The sequence below is a fragment of the Zootoca vivipara genome, chromosome 3, assembly GCF_963506605.1.
Source record: "Zootoca vivipara chromosome 3, rZooViv1.1, whole genome shotgun sequence".
NCBI lineage: Eukaryota > Metazoa > Chordata > Lepidosauria > Squamata > Lacertidae > Zootoca > Zootoca vivipara.
The window spans coordinates 102,872,012-102,887,940 of NC_083278.1; the positions used below are offsets into that span (position 1 = coordinate 102,872,012).

At 46.8% G+C, this 15,929-nt stretch overlaps 1 protein-coding gene across 3 annotated transcripts in view; it reads right to left on the reverse strand.

Moving 5' to 3' along the window:
- LOC118083080 (phosphofurin acidic cluster sorting protein 2) overlaps positions 1–15,242 on the reverse strand; it is a 175,216-nt gene extending 159,974 nt beyond the window's left edge. For 2 of the 3 annotated variants that reach the window (XM_035111141.2, XM_035111140.2), the window contains exon 1: positions 15,065–15,203. In XM_035111141.2, coding sequence (XP_034967032.2) covers positions 15,065–15,120 — 56 coding nt within the window. In that variant the 5' untranslated portion in view covers positions 15,121–15,203. Of the gene's footprint in view, positions 1–15,064 lie in introns of all 3 variants that reach the window. The other variant, XM_035111139.2, reaches the window with a different exon arrangement.
- Positions 15,243–15,929: the final 687 nt, after the last annotated feature.

Below are 15,929 nucleotides of genomic sequence, written 5' to 3' on the forward strand. Positions count from 1 at the left end.
GCAATGGGTTAAAGGTAGGGCGATTAAGCCTTGCATTCTGCATTCAACTGTGGCTAACCAGGCACTCAGCAATGAGAACAGCCCAGGGATAGCCAAGCTGGTGCACTCCAAATGATGCCAGCCTACAACTTTCATCATCCCTGACCATTAGCCCAGTTAGTTGGGAATGATGTAGTTCCAACAACCTCTGGAGGACATTGGCTTCCTCTACAGTAGTGTCCCTATGGTCCTCATCCCAAGCACCTGGTAATAAAAGGTACTATATACAAAGATCCCTTCTTAGCTAGCACAGTTCACGACTCATAATCTGAATCCCATTACCTCCACCGCCAGCATCATTTTGACTGCCTCATCTAAAAGGTGGTGTCTTGGTAAAGCCATGAGCCATGAGCGATATAAAGTTCTTCAAAGAGTGTATCCATATTCACCGATCTAGAGCTACTGAAGGTACACAATTGAGAGCCCAGAATTTAAGCAGCAGTTTGAGCTCAACAGTTCCAGTTTGATGTAGCTGCTAGGAACAGCAGCTAACTCTGCCCTCTTGCCTTGATATCCAAGATTCCAGTAGCTTATTTCCAATTTAAGCAGCCAGGGTGCTTTGCAACATATCAGTATTGAAGCTCTTCCAAGAAATAGTGTTTTCTCGCACTGCACTCACTCTTCCACCTCCCGGAATTCCCCAACTCGGGAGAGCTTAATTTTGCAGCCATTAATTAAGGCTGTCATGTACTTTCATGGGAGGCGTTATAGCAACTCTGTAATTAAAGACGGAGAAAATGAATCCTCTTTCTTTCTTTCAAAAAACTAACACAAACTTTCAGCAATTTTCAAAGTTTTTTGAAGGGGTTACTACCCAAGTTTATTGCATGCGGCGCAAATTAGATTACCCATCAATTCCACCAATTGCTTTTATGATCTCAATTTCATTTCTGAATTCAGAGCTGTAGATTTGTTATTTCTCACCTCTCCAGGCAGTTAACTCCATAAAACATTAAATCAGTGGGGGGGGGGGGGTTTCGTTGCCAACATGCCACAGAATGCCCACTAGCACAGCTGCGCTTGGGCACTTGGGCACATCACAGCATTTCTTGAAAAGCTCAGTCCCTAAACAAGATGTACCAACCACGCATTATGCTCCATAGAATGGCAAAGCACACGCAACATTGATCGCGCCTCCTTATTCTCTGGCAATACATGGGCAGCGGTACCACCTCAAGGTTCAGATTAAGGATGCCCTGAGATGCCATGCCCTAAGGCACTGCATGCTACAGTGGGAGAATCGTGGAGGCATCATAAGAGGCCTGCTGACCCAGCTGGCAACCAGAAGCAGTACAGCAGGGTACAACTTAATTTTTTTTAATTCTGCGGTGGCTGGTGTGCAGCACTGGGTGACACCACAGATCTCCATCATACCACTGTTCCTCCAGGAGGGCAAGAGGAGAGCTAGTTAATGGCAAACAGATCTGTTACCCGGTTGTTCTGTATCCAACAGAGACTCAAGCCTTCCTTTTGATTGCTGTCAGATCCATCCAGCACCAGCATTTTCAGACTCTCGCCCAACTGTGTCGCACAGGGGATCCAATGGCCACTTCTAATTGGACTTGACTTTGGGAAGCAACCTGCTGAGGCGCACAGATGTAGCCGCAGACAGGGGCCGATAGCCCTTCCTGCCAGGCACAGCTTGCTCACTTTCCCTGCCTCTCTCTGTTGCAGTTCTGTAATCATTTCTAGAAGCCTGGAGACACCAAGCATTGCCTACCATTTTTCACACTTTTCATATTTAGCCTGCTTCAAATTACATCTGTCTAAACCGAGTATTTGGGGCATATATCAGCCAGATAGCCTCTCATTAATGTTCCTCTCCCTCTTCTACAAATTAGATTTGGGCAGCAAATTAAAAAGCTAGACTTACTTGGCAGCTTTAATATTAAGGCTGAAGTTAAAGAATTTCTCTAGTGCAATTGGATTTCGAGCATGCATCTAGCCTGCAATCCTAAATCCACTTAGCCTCTCGGGTTTTGAGATGTGGGGCAGGAGCACTTTTTTAAGAATGAGGGCCACACTGCCATGTGGGGCAACCTTCCGGGGGCCACATGACAGTGATAGGCAGAGACAGAGGCAAAAAGCAGGTAAAGCAACAAATGGTGTAGCCTAGTTTATACAGACCACCCTTTCTAGCCTCCATCTGGTAAAGCAAGAGCTCAGACACCTTCCAGCTAGGCAAAAAACCACAAAAAACCACAAGGAGGGTATGAATCATAGAATTGTAGAGTTGGAAGGGATCCCCAAGGGTCTTCTAGTCCAACCCCCTGCAATGCAGGAATCTCAACCAATGCAGGAATCTCCAAGGAAGGAGAGCCCACCCAAGTCTGAGGGAGATGGTCCCACTGTCAAACAGCTCTTACTGTCAGAAAGTTTTCTGTAAGCTTAGTTGGAATTTCCTTTCTTGTATAATTTGAAGCCATTGGTTTGAGACCTACCCTCCAGAGCAGGAGAAAACAAGCTTGCTCCATCTTCCATGTGACAGGCTTTGAGATATTTGAAGGTGGTTATCATATCTCCTCTCAGTCTCATCTATTTCCAGGCAAAATATACCCAGCTCCATCAAACACTCCTCAGAAGGCTTGGTTTCCAGATCCTCGATCATCTTGGTTGCCCTCCTCTGCACATGAAGTAGGATTGTGGCCTGGGAAGAATTCTGAGAGAATAATAGAGGCCTAGAGGGCCAAGTTGGGCCTAAGGCAGCAAGCTCGGTTCTTTACCATAAGACTTCACCCTGGTAGGAACAGGAAAGGGTGGGGAGCCTTCCGTAACCACTCAGCCTCAAAAAGGGCAGGGAGCTTTCCTCCCTGTGCCAAGTCAATCCTCTTGAGGGTGGAGAAACCATTCCCTATTCACCTCGTATGGCTGCCTGGAGGCAAAGGCCCCTCTCCAACTGGAGACACGGCAGAAATCTGACGAGTAATTCTTCTTGGCTAGAGCGGTGAGGGCTTAGATTTCCATGGCTGGGATATGTGATTAATACACACGCCAGAGAGACACATCCCTGGAGTGGATGATCTAACTGACCTTTTCCAAATCGGGTGCCTCCCAGTTCTTCAGGGCCTTTGGTGAGTGTTTGCAAAATGGGAGTCGTGGAGTGCACGGTGCGAGGCAGTCTAATCCTGCCTTTCCAGCAGCTGCATCAGACCAAGCTCATTCAAAGCTCAAGACCCAAACAATGACATCTTCAGGTGAACTTTCAAGGTTTAATCAATTTTGTCAAACAAGGACAAGCGTAAAAAGCATCCTAAGGACTGCTTGATCTCTAACTCACAGAGATCATCCAGAGGAGCACCGCCAGTGTCCCCTGTGTTACAGAGGCCTGACTGGCCTCATCTAGGCATTTAGTGTTGCCAGCCCCATGCTGTGGTCCACCCTTCCAGCAGAGATTTGTCAGGAATGCTCCCTACTGAGTTTCAGGGGGCTCTTTTTTATGCCCATAGGCCTAGCCAGCAAAGTTCACATTCAAAAAGGGTTTTCCCCTTCCCCGGGGGGAATGTTGTCTTCTTAAGGGCAAGGGGTTCAACATGTAAACGTCTCAGTGCCTCACAAGGTTATTGTGGTCCTGCAGGCCAGGGAGGGAGCTGGAGGGCAGGCAGAAAGGAGGTGGAAAATGATTATGCAAGCACAGCATGTGGATGTGGAAATATCGCAAGCACAGCCACCTTGCAAAATCCAAAATTCAATCACCACACATGTAACAACAACAACAACTTCTTTATTATTTATACCCCTGGGTTGCATTACGTGCAACGTCACCACACAAATTGAGACTCACAGAAGCTTGAGGCATTCACTCTTAAATGGCATAGGAAGTCAACATGGTCTGCAATTTTTTAAAGAGGTATAGTGCAAAGGGACTTAGGACAGAGACAAAAGTCAAGAGTCAAGCTCTCTCCAGGAATTATCGCCCCAAGAGGGAACACCGATAGAGGGGGGCTGCAGCTTTACTTCTGCCCCCTTCACATGTTCATAGTGTGAGTCCTGTTTTTCCAGGGTTCCAGCTAAGAAGCAGAGCCTCCGCGGATGCACACGGCACCCCGGTGAAGAGGTTCACTGTACGCATGCAGAGGGACTGGAGCAGTCACGTGGGGCAGGGTTAAACATGTGCCCCCACTGCCCTGCTCTACCACCTGTGTTCCCTCTTCAGGCAATAATGCCCAAGGAGGGCTTCAGAAACCTGATCTTCCAAACATTCCAGAACTGAAAGTGGTTAGAGCTTCAGCGACTCCGTAACAAGGAAACTTGCTGACATGTATTTCAATATCTTATTTTTTCTGGATGCATCCTTGCAATAACAGCTCCTCTATATTGGTTGGCTTCACACAGCATGACACACCAAACTACAGCTTAGCACAAACATGCGAGTGTGCAGCTCCAGGAAAAGGGATCACAGCCCTTTGCTCCTCGCTGGCTGATTTTCAGCTGTACTGAGTTAAGCCATGGTGTGGCTTAACGTGTCTTCCGAACCCAAGCTTATGGTTTAGCTGTCCCGGACAAACCACAACCCATAAACCACAGGACAATCCCTGGCTACAGCTAAACCACAAGCCTGGTTTTGGATGGCACATTAAGGCAAACCATAGCTTAGCTCAGTGCAGCAGCAGGATGACCACAGAGGAGCAGAGCACGCACAATCTCTACTCCTGCACATTCTCATAAAGCCATGGAGTGGCTTGGGGTGGCCTGCAAACCAGGCCATTGCTGCACAAATTTTAAGATCATCCATAAAATATCAGGGTTGGATGCTTGTTTGGGGGTAAGTAGTGCTTTTATACCAGCTGTCCAAAAATTACTTCTAGTCCTATTAATGTTTTGGTCAAAAGACAACATGCACACAAGCAACAGTGCAATCCCAATAAATGCTTGTTTTACATTTCTCACTGATCCTACTCGTCATTGATGGTGGTAGGAGCATTTCCCTCTCAACTGGATACAGATCAATTGGGGGAAAGAGCCACACAACAGTGTGAATTAAGGCACCCATGGGTGGGATCACAATCCCCCTTTCTGTGCTATGGTGCCAAATTACTGGGAAGGGTGAAAGAGACCGCAGTAAGCCAAAAGGCGAAAACCTTTCCAGCATTATTGTTTATCCTAGAAATGACTTGGGGTGGGCTGCAGGGTTGTGATCAAAAATATACTGTCAGAAACAGCCCAATGCATCTTTGGAATTTCTGTTCTATCTGGCTGCTCCTGCTGCTGCTTCTGGCAGGGGCCCTCCTGTTTAAATCCCCTATACCTTTTTCTGCAATAAATCTGTGCCTGGCTTCAAACACACCATATTCCAGATTGAACAGGTCCATTTCAAAACTCTGGGGATTCAACAGAAGAGGTTGCTTCATTTCTTTCAAGAACAATTTACATAAGTTTAGATCTTGCAGCCATCCACCCCACCCGCCTGTTTCTGAGTAAAAGGTTCTTAATGCCTTTAACAAGAATAAAGAGCTCAATGAGAGAATGGAATCAAGTTAATGTAATCCCCCTCATATCTTAAATGGGATAACTTTATCCTCAACATTCCCTCCCACCCAAATACATTGTTAAAAGGACCCACGGGCTTAACTTCTACTTCTTCAAACATCTCAGCTGGCTTCCACTTGCAGTCGCGTTACTTTCCTTCAGGTTTCTGTCCTTCACCTCTCTATTTTCTTTTTAAGGAATTTATTGGTTATAACACAACTATCCAAGGGCAAATCAGTATGGTGGTTTAGAGAGACCATACTCAGTCGGACTTGGGACAGCTGCACTGCAGGCAATGCATTGCTCAAAAAAGCAGGCTGAAGGAACGCAGAATGATCTGGGGTGCACAATGTGGTATCCAGTGTGGTGCCCACGGGCACCAAGGCACCAGAGGCCCACGGGAAAAATATAGGCAAGAACCTGAGCCTACAGCACTCTCCCTTCCTGTGGTTTCCAGGGACTGGTATTCGAAAACATTACTGCTCAGCCAAGGAAGGCCGAGCATAGCCAACACTGCTAGTAGCCCCAGGCAGGCAGCCTTCCTCCCTGTAAATTTTAAAGCCATCCAAGTTGGTGGCCATCAATGCCTCTTGTGGGAGCGAGTTCCATAGTTCAACTACCGTGTTTTCCCGAAAATAAGACACTGTCTTATATTTATTTTTCCTGAAGAAGACACACTATGACTTATTTTCAGGGGATGTCTTATTTTTTTATTATGCGTCCAGCCTTGCCTCTTCCTTGGCACCCTCCAGAACTGCGCCTATCACTATGTCTTATTTTCGGGGTATGGCATATTTTGCACAAATGCTTAGAAATCCTGCTATGGCTTATTTTATGGGTATGTCTTATTTTCAGGGAAACAGGGTATTGTGCTGTGTGAAAAAGGACTTCCTTTTATCTGTCCCGAATCTTCCAACATTCAGCTTTATAATAAGATGCCCCCGTGAATTTTAGGGTTACAAGAGAGGGAGAAAAACTCTTCTCTGCCTACTTTCTCCATGCATAATTTCATAAACTTCTATCATGTCACCTTGTACTCGCTATTTCACTAAACTTGAAGGTCTCGAATGCTGCAACCTTTCCTCAAACAAGAGGTGGCCCTTTTGTGAACCTTTCTAAACCACCAAAGGACTGTTTTTGTTTAAAGCGTTTTGCTGCTCCTTAACCCACAGTGCAAGTCTAGAGGCCACCTGAATCACCATCAGTTCATCCTACCAATATAATGCCCGTGGTAAACAGGAAGACCATATTCTTACCCTAAATAATAGTTACTCTTCATATTTGCTTTTTGCAATGCTAGAAACCCTATCCCACGCAGCCTGACAATCTGTCATTAGTTAACTAGATCACAATAGATTCAGAAAGGTTCCCCCATCTCAGAATACCTTTTTTTTTGCTTCAAGTGACACTCCAATCACTTTGATCTGCAACTGACTTGTTACTTGGAGAAAATGTGCTTAAATTTAAGATCCAATTTTATTATTGTATAAAATTAATGTGAGTTTGCCTGCATCAGCTTCATTGTCTGTATCCTTGACAAGATGACAAGCACAAGGGTGGGATTCTAATCTACATGAGCAAGGCACTGGTAACTCCCCCAGATTTCATTAATGATGCTCATAAGAGTGCATGTGACATTAGACGTGGATAGTATTAAAATAGATAGAATAACCCTAGATCACCTGGCTTCAGTTCACAGGATCTTGACAAGTCATTCAACTCAGCATCTGTTCCTATTGAGAAGTCAGTGTTGTACATAGTTGTCAAGTTCTCCCTTTTTAAAAGGGAAATTCCATTGTGCTGAATAGGCTTCCTCGCGAGAAAAGGGAAAACTTGACAGCTACGGTGTTGCAGCAAGTCCTTCAGTTTTACCAGGGTAAGTTGAATGGATAGGTTTGATCTTCTTGCAGTCCATGGGACTCTCAAGAGTCTCCTCCTATGGTGCTGGAGGAGACTCTTGAGAGTCCCATGGACTGCAAGAAGATCAAACCTATCCATTCTGAAGGAAATCAGCCCTGAATGCTCACTGGAAGGACAGATCCTGAAGCTGAGGCTCCAATACTTTGGCCACCTCATGAGAAGAGAAGACTACCTGGAAAAGACCCTGATGTTGGGAAAGATGGAGGGCACAAGGAGAAGGGGACGACAGAGGACGAGGTGGTTGGACAGTGTTCTCGAAGCTACGAACATGAGTTTGACCAAACTGTGGGAGGCAGTGGAAGACAGGAGTGCCTGGCGTGCTATGGTCCATGGGGTCACGAAGAGTCAGACACGACTAAACAACTAAACAACAACAAAGTTGAGCTTGAGCACCACCAAAAATAGTGTAGATCAGGCATGTCAAACCTGTGGCCCTCCAGATGTTTTGGCCTACAACTCCCATGATCCCTAGCTAGCAGGACCAGTGGTTGGGGAAGATGGGAATTGTAGTCCAAAACATCTGGAGGGCCGCAGGTTTGACATGCCTGGTGTAGATGGACAACAGTTTGGTTGGTTTTCATCTTCTGCTGTCTTAAACTGGCCTCTCACTATCAAGGAATCTGGGGTCCTTCAGATGTTGTTGGATGCTCCTCATCTCCAGTCAAGCAGCATTCTTCCCATCTGAAATTAGCAACTGGTATACTGCCTCTGACAATGGAGGTAGAACCTGACGCCATCATGGCTTAGTGGCCACCGATAGCCTTGTCCTCCATGAATTATCTTTTAAAGCCACCCAAGTAGGTAGCCATCACTAACTCTTGGGGGAGGAAATTCCATAGTACCTGCGAACCGTGGAGTCAGCCAAGAGCCATCTGTTTCCTAGGCTTCAGGATGGAGCCTACAGGATGGAGATCTACATCAGGGGTGGCTAACCTGTGACCCTCCAAGTTGTTGCTGCTGAACTACAACTGCCACCATGCATGGCTAGAGCTGATGGGAGTTTTAGTTCTGAAACATCCTGGAGTGTCACAGGTTAGCTGCCCCTGCTCTACAAACAGTGCTGACCCTGCTGGCCACATCCCCTTCTTCCACCCTTTGAGGCCTCCAGGTGAACCTGACTTCCTGAAGGATGTCCTCATCAAAGGCCTGGAAATGATGCCTCATGAGGAACGGCTTAGGGAGCTGGGTATGTTTAGCCTGGAGAAGAGAAGGTTAAGGGGTGATATGATAGCCATGTTCAAATATATAAAAGGATGTCATATAGAGGAGGGAGAAAGGTTGTTTTCTGCTGCTCCAGAGAAGTGGACACGGAGCAATGGATTCAAACTACCAAAAAGAAGATTCCACCTAAACATTAGGAAGAACTTCCTGACAGTAAGAGCTGTTCGGCAGTGGAATTTGCTACCAAGGAGTGTGGTGGAGTCTCCTTCTTTGGAGGTCTTTAAGCAGAGGCTTGACAGGCATATGTCAAGAATGCCTTGATGGTGTTTCCTGCTTGGCAGGGGGTTGGACTGGATGGCCCTTGTGGTCTCTTCCAACTCTATGATTCTATGATGTATTACAGGCATCCCCACACTGCGGCCCTCCAGATGTTTTGGCCTACAACTCCCATGATCCCTAGCTAACAGGACCATAGAATCATAGAATCATAGAGTTGGAAGAGACCACAAGGGTCACCCAGTGGTCGGGGATGATGGGAATTGTAGTCCAAAACATCTGGAGGGCCACAGTTTGGGGATGCCTGATGTATTAGGTCCCTAGTCCAACCTTCAATGAAAAAATTCCCATTCCTCAATTTGCACATAGTACTTGTGCATAACAGAGTTCCATGGTGGGGCTCAGCAATACAGGAATTCCAACAACGTCCCTCCCCCCACTTTGATCCAGGGTCAAGAATGTTCTCTCAACAAAGAGGGTTTTCCTTCACAAAATGGAGGCCAGCTCACATAATAATCAAGTGCCACCTCAAAGCCACCCCCTGCCCCTATTACATAGGCCAGAAGAAAATACTGAGCAAAGAAAATGGGAGTATTTTTCTTCTTCAAATATGCCTGCTTTTGAAGGATCAGAGCAACCTAGGCAGCTCTCCTTCCTGTTGCTAAGAGAGACAGGTGTTTAGGTACTGCAGCAACCTTCATAACTAGATTCTCTCACTGCCGACAGGCTCTGCAATTTGCAATGTAATATAGTATGGACAGCCATGGTTCCCCACCACCCAAAAAATAAAGCATGGCACAGTATCTCCTTCCACATTTAGCTAAAAGTGTGAACAAGATGCTCCAAGTAAAAGGGTCCAGGCATTCTGACATCTATTGTTCTGCAAAGGAATACTAGAATATTTTCAACATCTGTTCTATTTCCCACTAAAACAGTCTTTGCCAACCTGGCACCCTTCAGATGTTCTGAACTGCCACTCCCATCAGCTGCAGCCCACACAGCCATAGCTGAGGCTGATGGGAGCTGTAGTCCAAAACATCTGGAGGGTGCCAGATGGGTTAAAGCTGGAGGACTTCAAAGCAGCTAGTCCAATCAGATTCTGTCCTCACATAACCCCCAACTGGTTCCCCTCTTCATTAATGTCACCTTCCCAAGATTTTTGTTAGACCACAAAGATATTTGCTGCTGCCTGCATTCATCTCAAGAGGATTGCTGGCCGGATAAGAGAAGTATATGAGAATCAATGCCCTTCCTATGTAGATCTCTCCTATTTTGAGATCCCCTGCACATGTTTCAAAAAAGGATCTAAGAATAAAACTGTTGGACAAGAGGACAGATGGGCAGAAGGGAAGAAAGGGAGGGGGGCTATGTGTGTGCATGCTTGCATAGAATCACATTTGTAAGGTATCTCAAAGGTCCTCTAGTCTGACCATTTTCAGATAAGGGGAAATTCACCACTACAGCATACCTGAAAGGGAAGGACATTCAGCCTCTTCTTGAAACAGAGTAGACCACCTTCAAAGGCAACTTGCTCCACAGCTCACCTGAGTCTAAATATTTCTTTTTCTTTTCATCTGAACCCATTGATTCAGATCCTACCTGCTGGAGCGACAAAGATCAAATCTGCTCCATCATCCGTGAGACAGTGCTTCACGTTTTTGAAGGTGGCTATTATCATCACCTCTCTAATTGCCTCTTTTCCAGATTAAATATGCCCAACTCATTCAACCTTTCATCACAGGACTTGGTTCACCCAGACACTTTGTCAGACTTCTCTGGACACGTTCCAGTTCATATATATCCTTAAACTGTAGTGCCTCCAGGTGAGATCCAACATAAGCAGAACAGAGTGGTACCATTACTTATTGTGATCTGGACACCATGCAGCTGTTGACACAACCTTGAATTGCATTAGCTTTTCTAGATCTACATTGGAAGGGCACTGATTCTCATCACACTGCTCACATATGCTGAGCTTGTCGTTTACTAAAACCCCTACGTCCTTTTCACATGTACTGCTGTCAAGCCAGATGTCATCCACTCTGTATTTAAGCATCCAATTCCTCCCACCTAAACATAGAACTTGACATTTATCCTGGTTGAGAAATTTCTAAGTTCTATAATAATAAAAATGTTATTATTTATTACCCCCCCCCAAATCTGGCTGGGTTTCACCAGCCACTCTGGGTGGCTTACAGCATATCTAAAATCTCCATCCTGTCAAGATCTTGGGTACTATTTTTGTCTTCAAAGGCATTAGCTATACTATCCAGCTAGCTTGGTGTCACCTGCCAAGTTGATTAAGACATTAAACATCACTGGGCCCAGGACAGAACCCCACAGCTCCCTCACATGCCATTTTTCTCCAGATTGACAAGTGTCCATCAACAAGCTGCAAACCGATCTTACAGGAGAACCGCCCAGCCCACATTCTACCAGCTTGCCAAGAAGTATATCGTGGGGGACCTTGTTGAAAGCCTTGTTTGTCTGTTTCAGCAATACATGGATCCTTGGGTGCACCTCACCCGGCAATTTAACACAGCTGAGTCCAACAGATGCCTTTTGTCTCTGCTTTAGGATTGGAGAAAGAGAGAGAGATTGTGCTTTCTCTGAAAAGTGACACTTCCTACTCTTCCATGGTATTCTTTTTCTCCTGTTCCTAAGCAACCTGAAGTGTTCCAATATATCAGTATCTCAAACATCACAGCTTGTGCTCATTCCAAGCACCAGCGTGGCACCTGTGAAAATAAAAATTAGAGATTGGACCACAGAAAATTGGCCATAAATAGCCCCACAATGCAAGTGCCAAAGATCCCCTTGCCAACTAACATAAAAGGAAACTGTTCCTGCATGAGATTCCGAGCCACTTTCTGTTTTGTCAGTCAACAACAAAGGACACATCTAGAAAAGGTTAGGAACTTGGACACGAACTTGGCAGTAAAGAATGCCCTCAATCTTCTCAGCAACAGACTAGTTCCTATTCCTACCACAACTAAAGAACATCTTAACACAGAGTAGTGGGCACCAAAACTTAGCTCCCTCTGTCTAAGTTCATCATCACAGGTTCATCTGCCAGGAAAATTCTGAACCTGTAGAGCAGAAGCAAGAGCTATTAGCAAATGCTGCTAATGGGAACAGCCATCTTCACCAACTATAGCATAATTTGCCATGATTCTCCCCAGCATAAAGCAACCATGTTCACTCTTAAAAATCTGGGGACATTCAGATGTGCACCTTCCAGATCTGTTAATATAACTGTATAGCACATACACATCAAGGCTGAGAAATAATACACAAGTTTCAAGTACTCTTCAGACATTGCATGCATGCATTTATGAAAGGCAGCCAACCACCCTTCATGAATCTCCTGCAAAACTTAAACCAAGCTTGTTTTCATGAATACCATTGCAGCTTTGCAAGATGCCTAAAAAGCAGGCGTGGTGAACCTCTGGCTCTCCAGATGTTGCTGAACTACAACTCCCATCATCCCTAACCACAGACCATGCTCATCTGAGATGAACATGAGAGCTGTGGTCCAAAATTTCTGAGGGCACCAGCTTGGGACTGGCTGCTCTGCAGCCCTGCATATAGCAAAAGAGGTACCTGCTTTGTTAAGGCCCAACAAACTTTGCACAGCAGGACACATTGACTGAAAAGCACAAATGATGAGCTGTATAAACAATACAAACTGCTAATAGAAGCAAGATTCCAAGTCATGATTTGTCTGCATGGAGACAGTTCCCATCAGTTGCCATGGAATGTGACAGAGCCTGTGGATACACAAAGCTTTTCAAAAGCAGCTTGCTTTGGTAGCATACCCTCTTCTGTACAGCATTTGCATAAATACCGTACTTGTTTACCAGTTTGAGAGGTTAATCTTCCTTCCCTCTCCTCCCCCAAATTAATCTCAGCAAACTAGCTCAGGGAATCAATTAGTAAGTGCTACAAGCTGTGGCCCTCCATAAGTTGAACTACATCTCCCCTCTTCCCTGACTATTGGCAACATTGGTTGAGGCTGGTGGGAGTTGGAGTCCATCCCCATATCGGACAGCTGCATATTCCTGCATTACAGGAGCTTGGACTAGATGATCCTCAGGGTCCCTTCCAACTCTACAATTCTATGATTCTAATATCTGGAGGGTCACAGGCTTAGCTACCCCTCCTTTAGTCTGCACCATTTGTAACCCCCAAAGACACTTCTAACAAGAGCCAAGTAAACTGAAGGAAGAGGAAAACCCCTGTTCTTCATGCCACTAAGGATGGCAGAATGAGGTACACAGCCAGGATAAACACAAAAGTCTTCTTTTCCAATAGGATGAGCATGAGTGTGGGTTTCTCCCTTTCAACCAGGAGCTTCTTGTCCTGGCCATTTGTTGAAACAGCCTGTGACCTTCTTATGATATATGTGATAGCCAGCCATGGCATGTGTGTTTATTGCAATGCACATGCAGCCATACAGCTCTCCACTCTTAACAGAAACTTAAGTATTCCAAACAACTATTTTATTTGTTTAAATCAAAAATAAGGAACCAGTCGCCCTCCAGTTGTTGTTGGATTCCAAGTCCCAGACTTGGAGGACATATTTTCCATCCCTTGGTATAACAGTTGTCCTGGAGCAGTTACAGCAAATTGCTTATTGACCACAATTTAACTGACAGGCACAGGAAGACTAAAATGGATACAGTATCTAAGAGCATGATCTGTCTTCTCAGAAGCTGAGTCCCCATTGAGTTTGGTGGGGCTCACTCTATAATAAATGGCTCTAGGATTGAAACCTAAAGCCATTAATTTCAATGTGAATACTGTAATAGGTGCATACATCAGGTCAGGATGAAGGCTGTCTGGCCAAACAATCCCAAATACCTAACCATGTACAGTACATCAACGCTTTTTATCCATCCTACCAACAGAACACCCAAGTAGCATTAAAAAAAAAAACAAACTCATCTGCCCCACCCGCCGCTCTTGACAGTAACAGTTCATTACCATCAGACCAATCTTCATTTCAACAAGGCACAAAGAGGTGAGAACAAGCACTGATGAGTAAGTGAAGAAAACAAATAGAATAAGCTGGGTGAAACCAATTGAACAGATGGATGTTATGTAGTGGTATCTCACACACACACCCATCAGCATCTTCATTATTACCAATGTTAATTAGCAGTGTGCAGATTTCTAGGACAAGAGCTGCCATTGCTGCCTTGCTAAAAAGTTAAACTAGGGAAAGCCAGCACAAAGTACACAACACAAAGTGAAGCAGAGGAGTAAATAATTGTGTAAGGCCTCAGTGAGTCCCTCACACCCTTCTCTCCTTTCATCTTGTACATCCCTTTGCAGCCACCAACTTACACGTGTCAAGCCCAGAGTTCAATTCTCCCACCCCCACCCCAAAAAAATTATACATCCACACTAGTCATGTTTTACTACTGGCAATTATGGGCTAAATATCAGCACTCCGGTGGTCCACCTGTTGTCCAATCCCTCTTTATGAACAGGTGTCTATCGCATCCATTATGGAAGGCAGCAAACGCCAAACTATCCTCCAGATCACACATTTTTTAAAAACCAAAGCAACTAGGGATAATGCCTTTCTCCGAGATGACCTAAAACCCATCCCACATATCCCTGCACAAACTTCCTGAAGAACCTCAAAAGATCTGAGCGGAATCTTGGCTTCTCACTGCGACCCAAGAGTCGGACACGAGTAAACGACTAAACAACAATATGCGTATAGATGCATACCTCTGTGCAAGTGTGATGTGTGTATACACACAATAAAAAAAAATCTGTGTTCACTCTCCCATACACAAACCCTTGTTCCACAAATGTACTGTACACCTTTCTTTTTTGTAAGGGGGGTGGGGTGACCTGCACATCAGCCACAGTGTCCACATCAGCCCTTTTGCACATCACAAAGGCACGCACCTCAAACACCCCAGCCTAACTCGGCCCACCCAAGCCAAGCCCCCAAACCCTTAAAAATAAAAATCCACCCCACGGAAAGCCCCACCCCATCCGCCCCACCCTGCCGGCAGACACCCCGTTATGTCGGCGCCGCCACGCCTCCGCCCCCCCCCCCACATTCCGCCGTGTGAACCCCACAACCACGCGCGCGCACAGGGTCAACCTCCCCTCCCACCAACCGTCTCGCCCCCACCCCGCCCTGGCGTGGGGAGCTCCGTCCAGCGACCGCCCACCTCACCTGGGAACGCAGCTGGGCGCCGAGCGGTCGATCTCCCAGGTGGCGAAGAGGTTCATAGGCACCGGGACCGGCCCGAGACCCCCAGAGACCCCCGACACCGCCCCGCACGGACCCGGAGCGGGCACGGCCGAGCCGGCAACCGCCGCCGCCCCGGGCCCGGACCCCAGAGAGCCCGCTGCTCCCGCTGCCGTCGCCGCCGCCGCCGCCATCGCGCCGCTACCCTGGAGCCGAAGGCTGGGTGCGCTGGGAGGGGAGAGAAGGCGGGCCGGCGGTCGGGGGGCGGCCGGGACCCTCGGCCCAGCCCCGACCTCCGCCTCACAGCGCGGGCGGAGTGGGGCGTAGCCTCGCGCGCGCCGGACCAATCGTAAGAGGCGCGCGGGAGGGGCGGGGCCCGCCGCGGCCTCGGACCAACCAGCGTGGGGAGGAGCGGCCGGCTCTGGGCTGCCGACCAATCGGAGGCGCGGGAGGCAGGCTTTTGAAAGGAGGAAAGGCTCGACTGGGCGTGGCCTCGGGGGTGGAGATTCTGGAGAAAGGGGTGGGGCAAAGCCGGACCCTCGAAGGATCGGAGAGGAGCTGAGTGACGCGGGGCTCGCCCAATAACGAAATATATGCATAGCCACTGTGGCTGTTTGGCCAATGACTCCACTGGTTCACCTCGGTGTTCTGTTTGCAAACCTCACATTCCACTGTCACATGCCGTTGCCCCTTCAGCCAGCGGATCTTCAGTACAGTATAGGATTCCTCCTTCAAATGTGTAAAGCTTCGTTATGTGACATATTTGGTTCAGTCCAGAAATCTCAGGTGCTCATCTGCGATTGAATCCATGGCTGTCAGGTTGACAGCAGAAGCCGTGCATCCCCGCCTC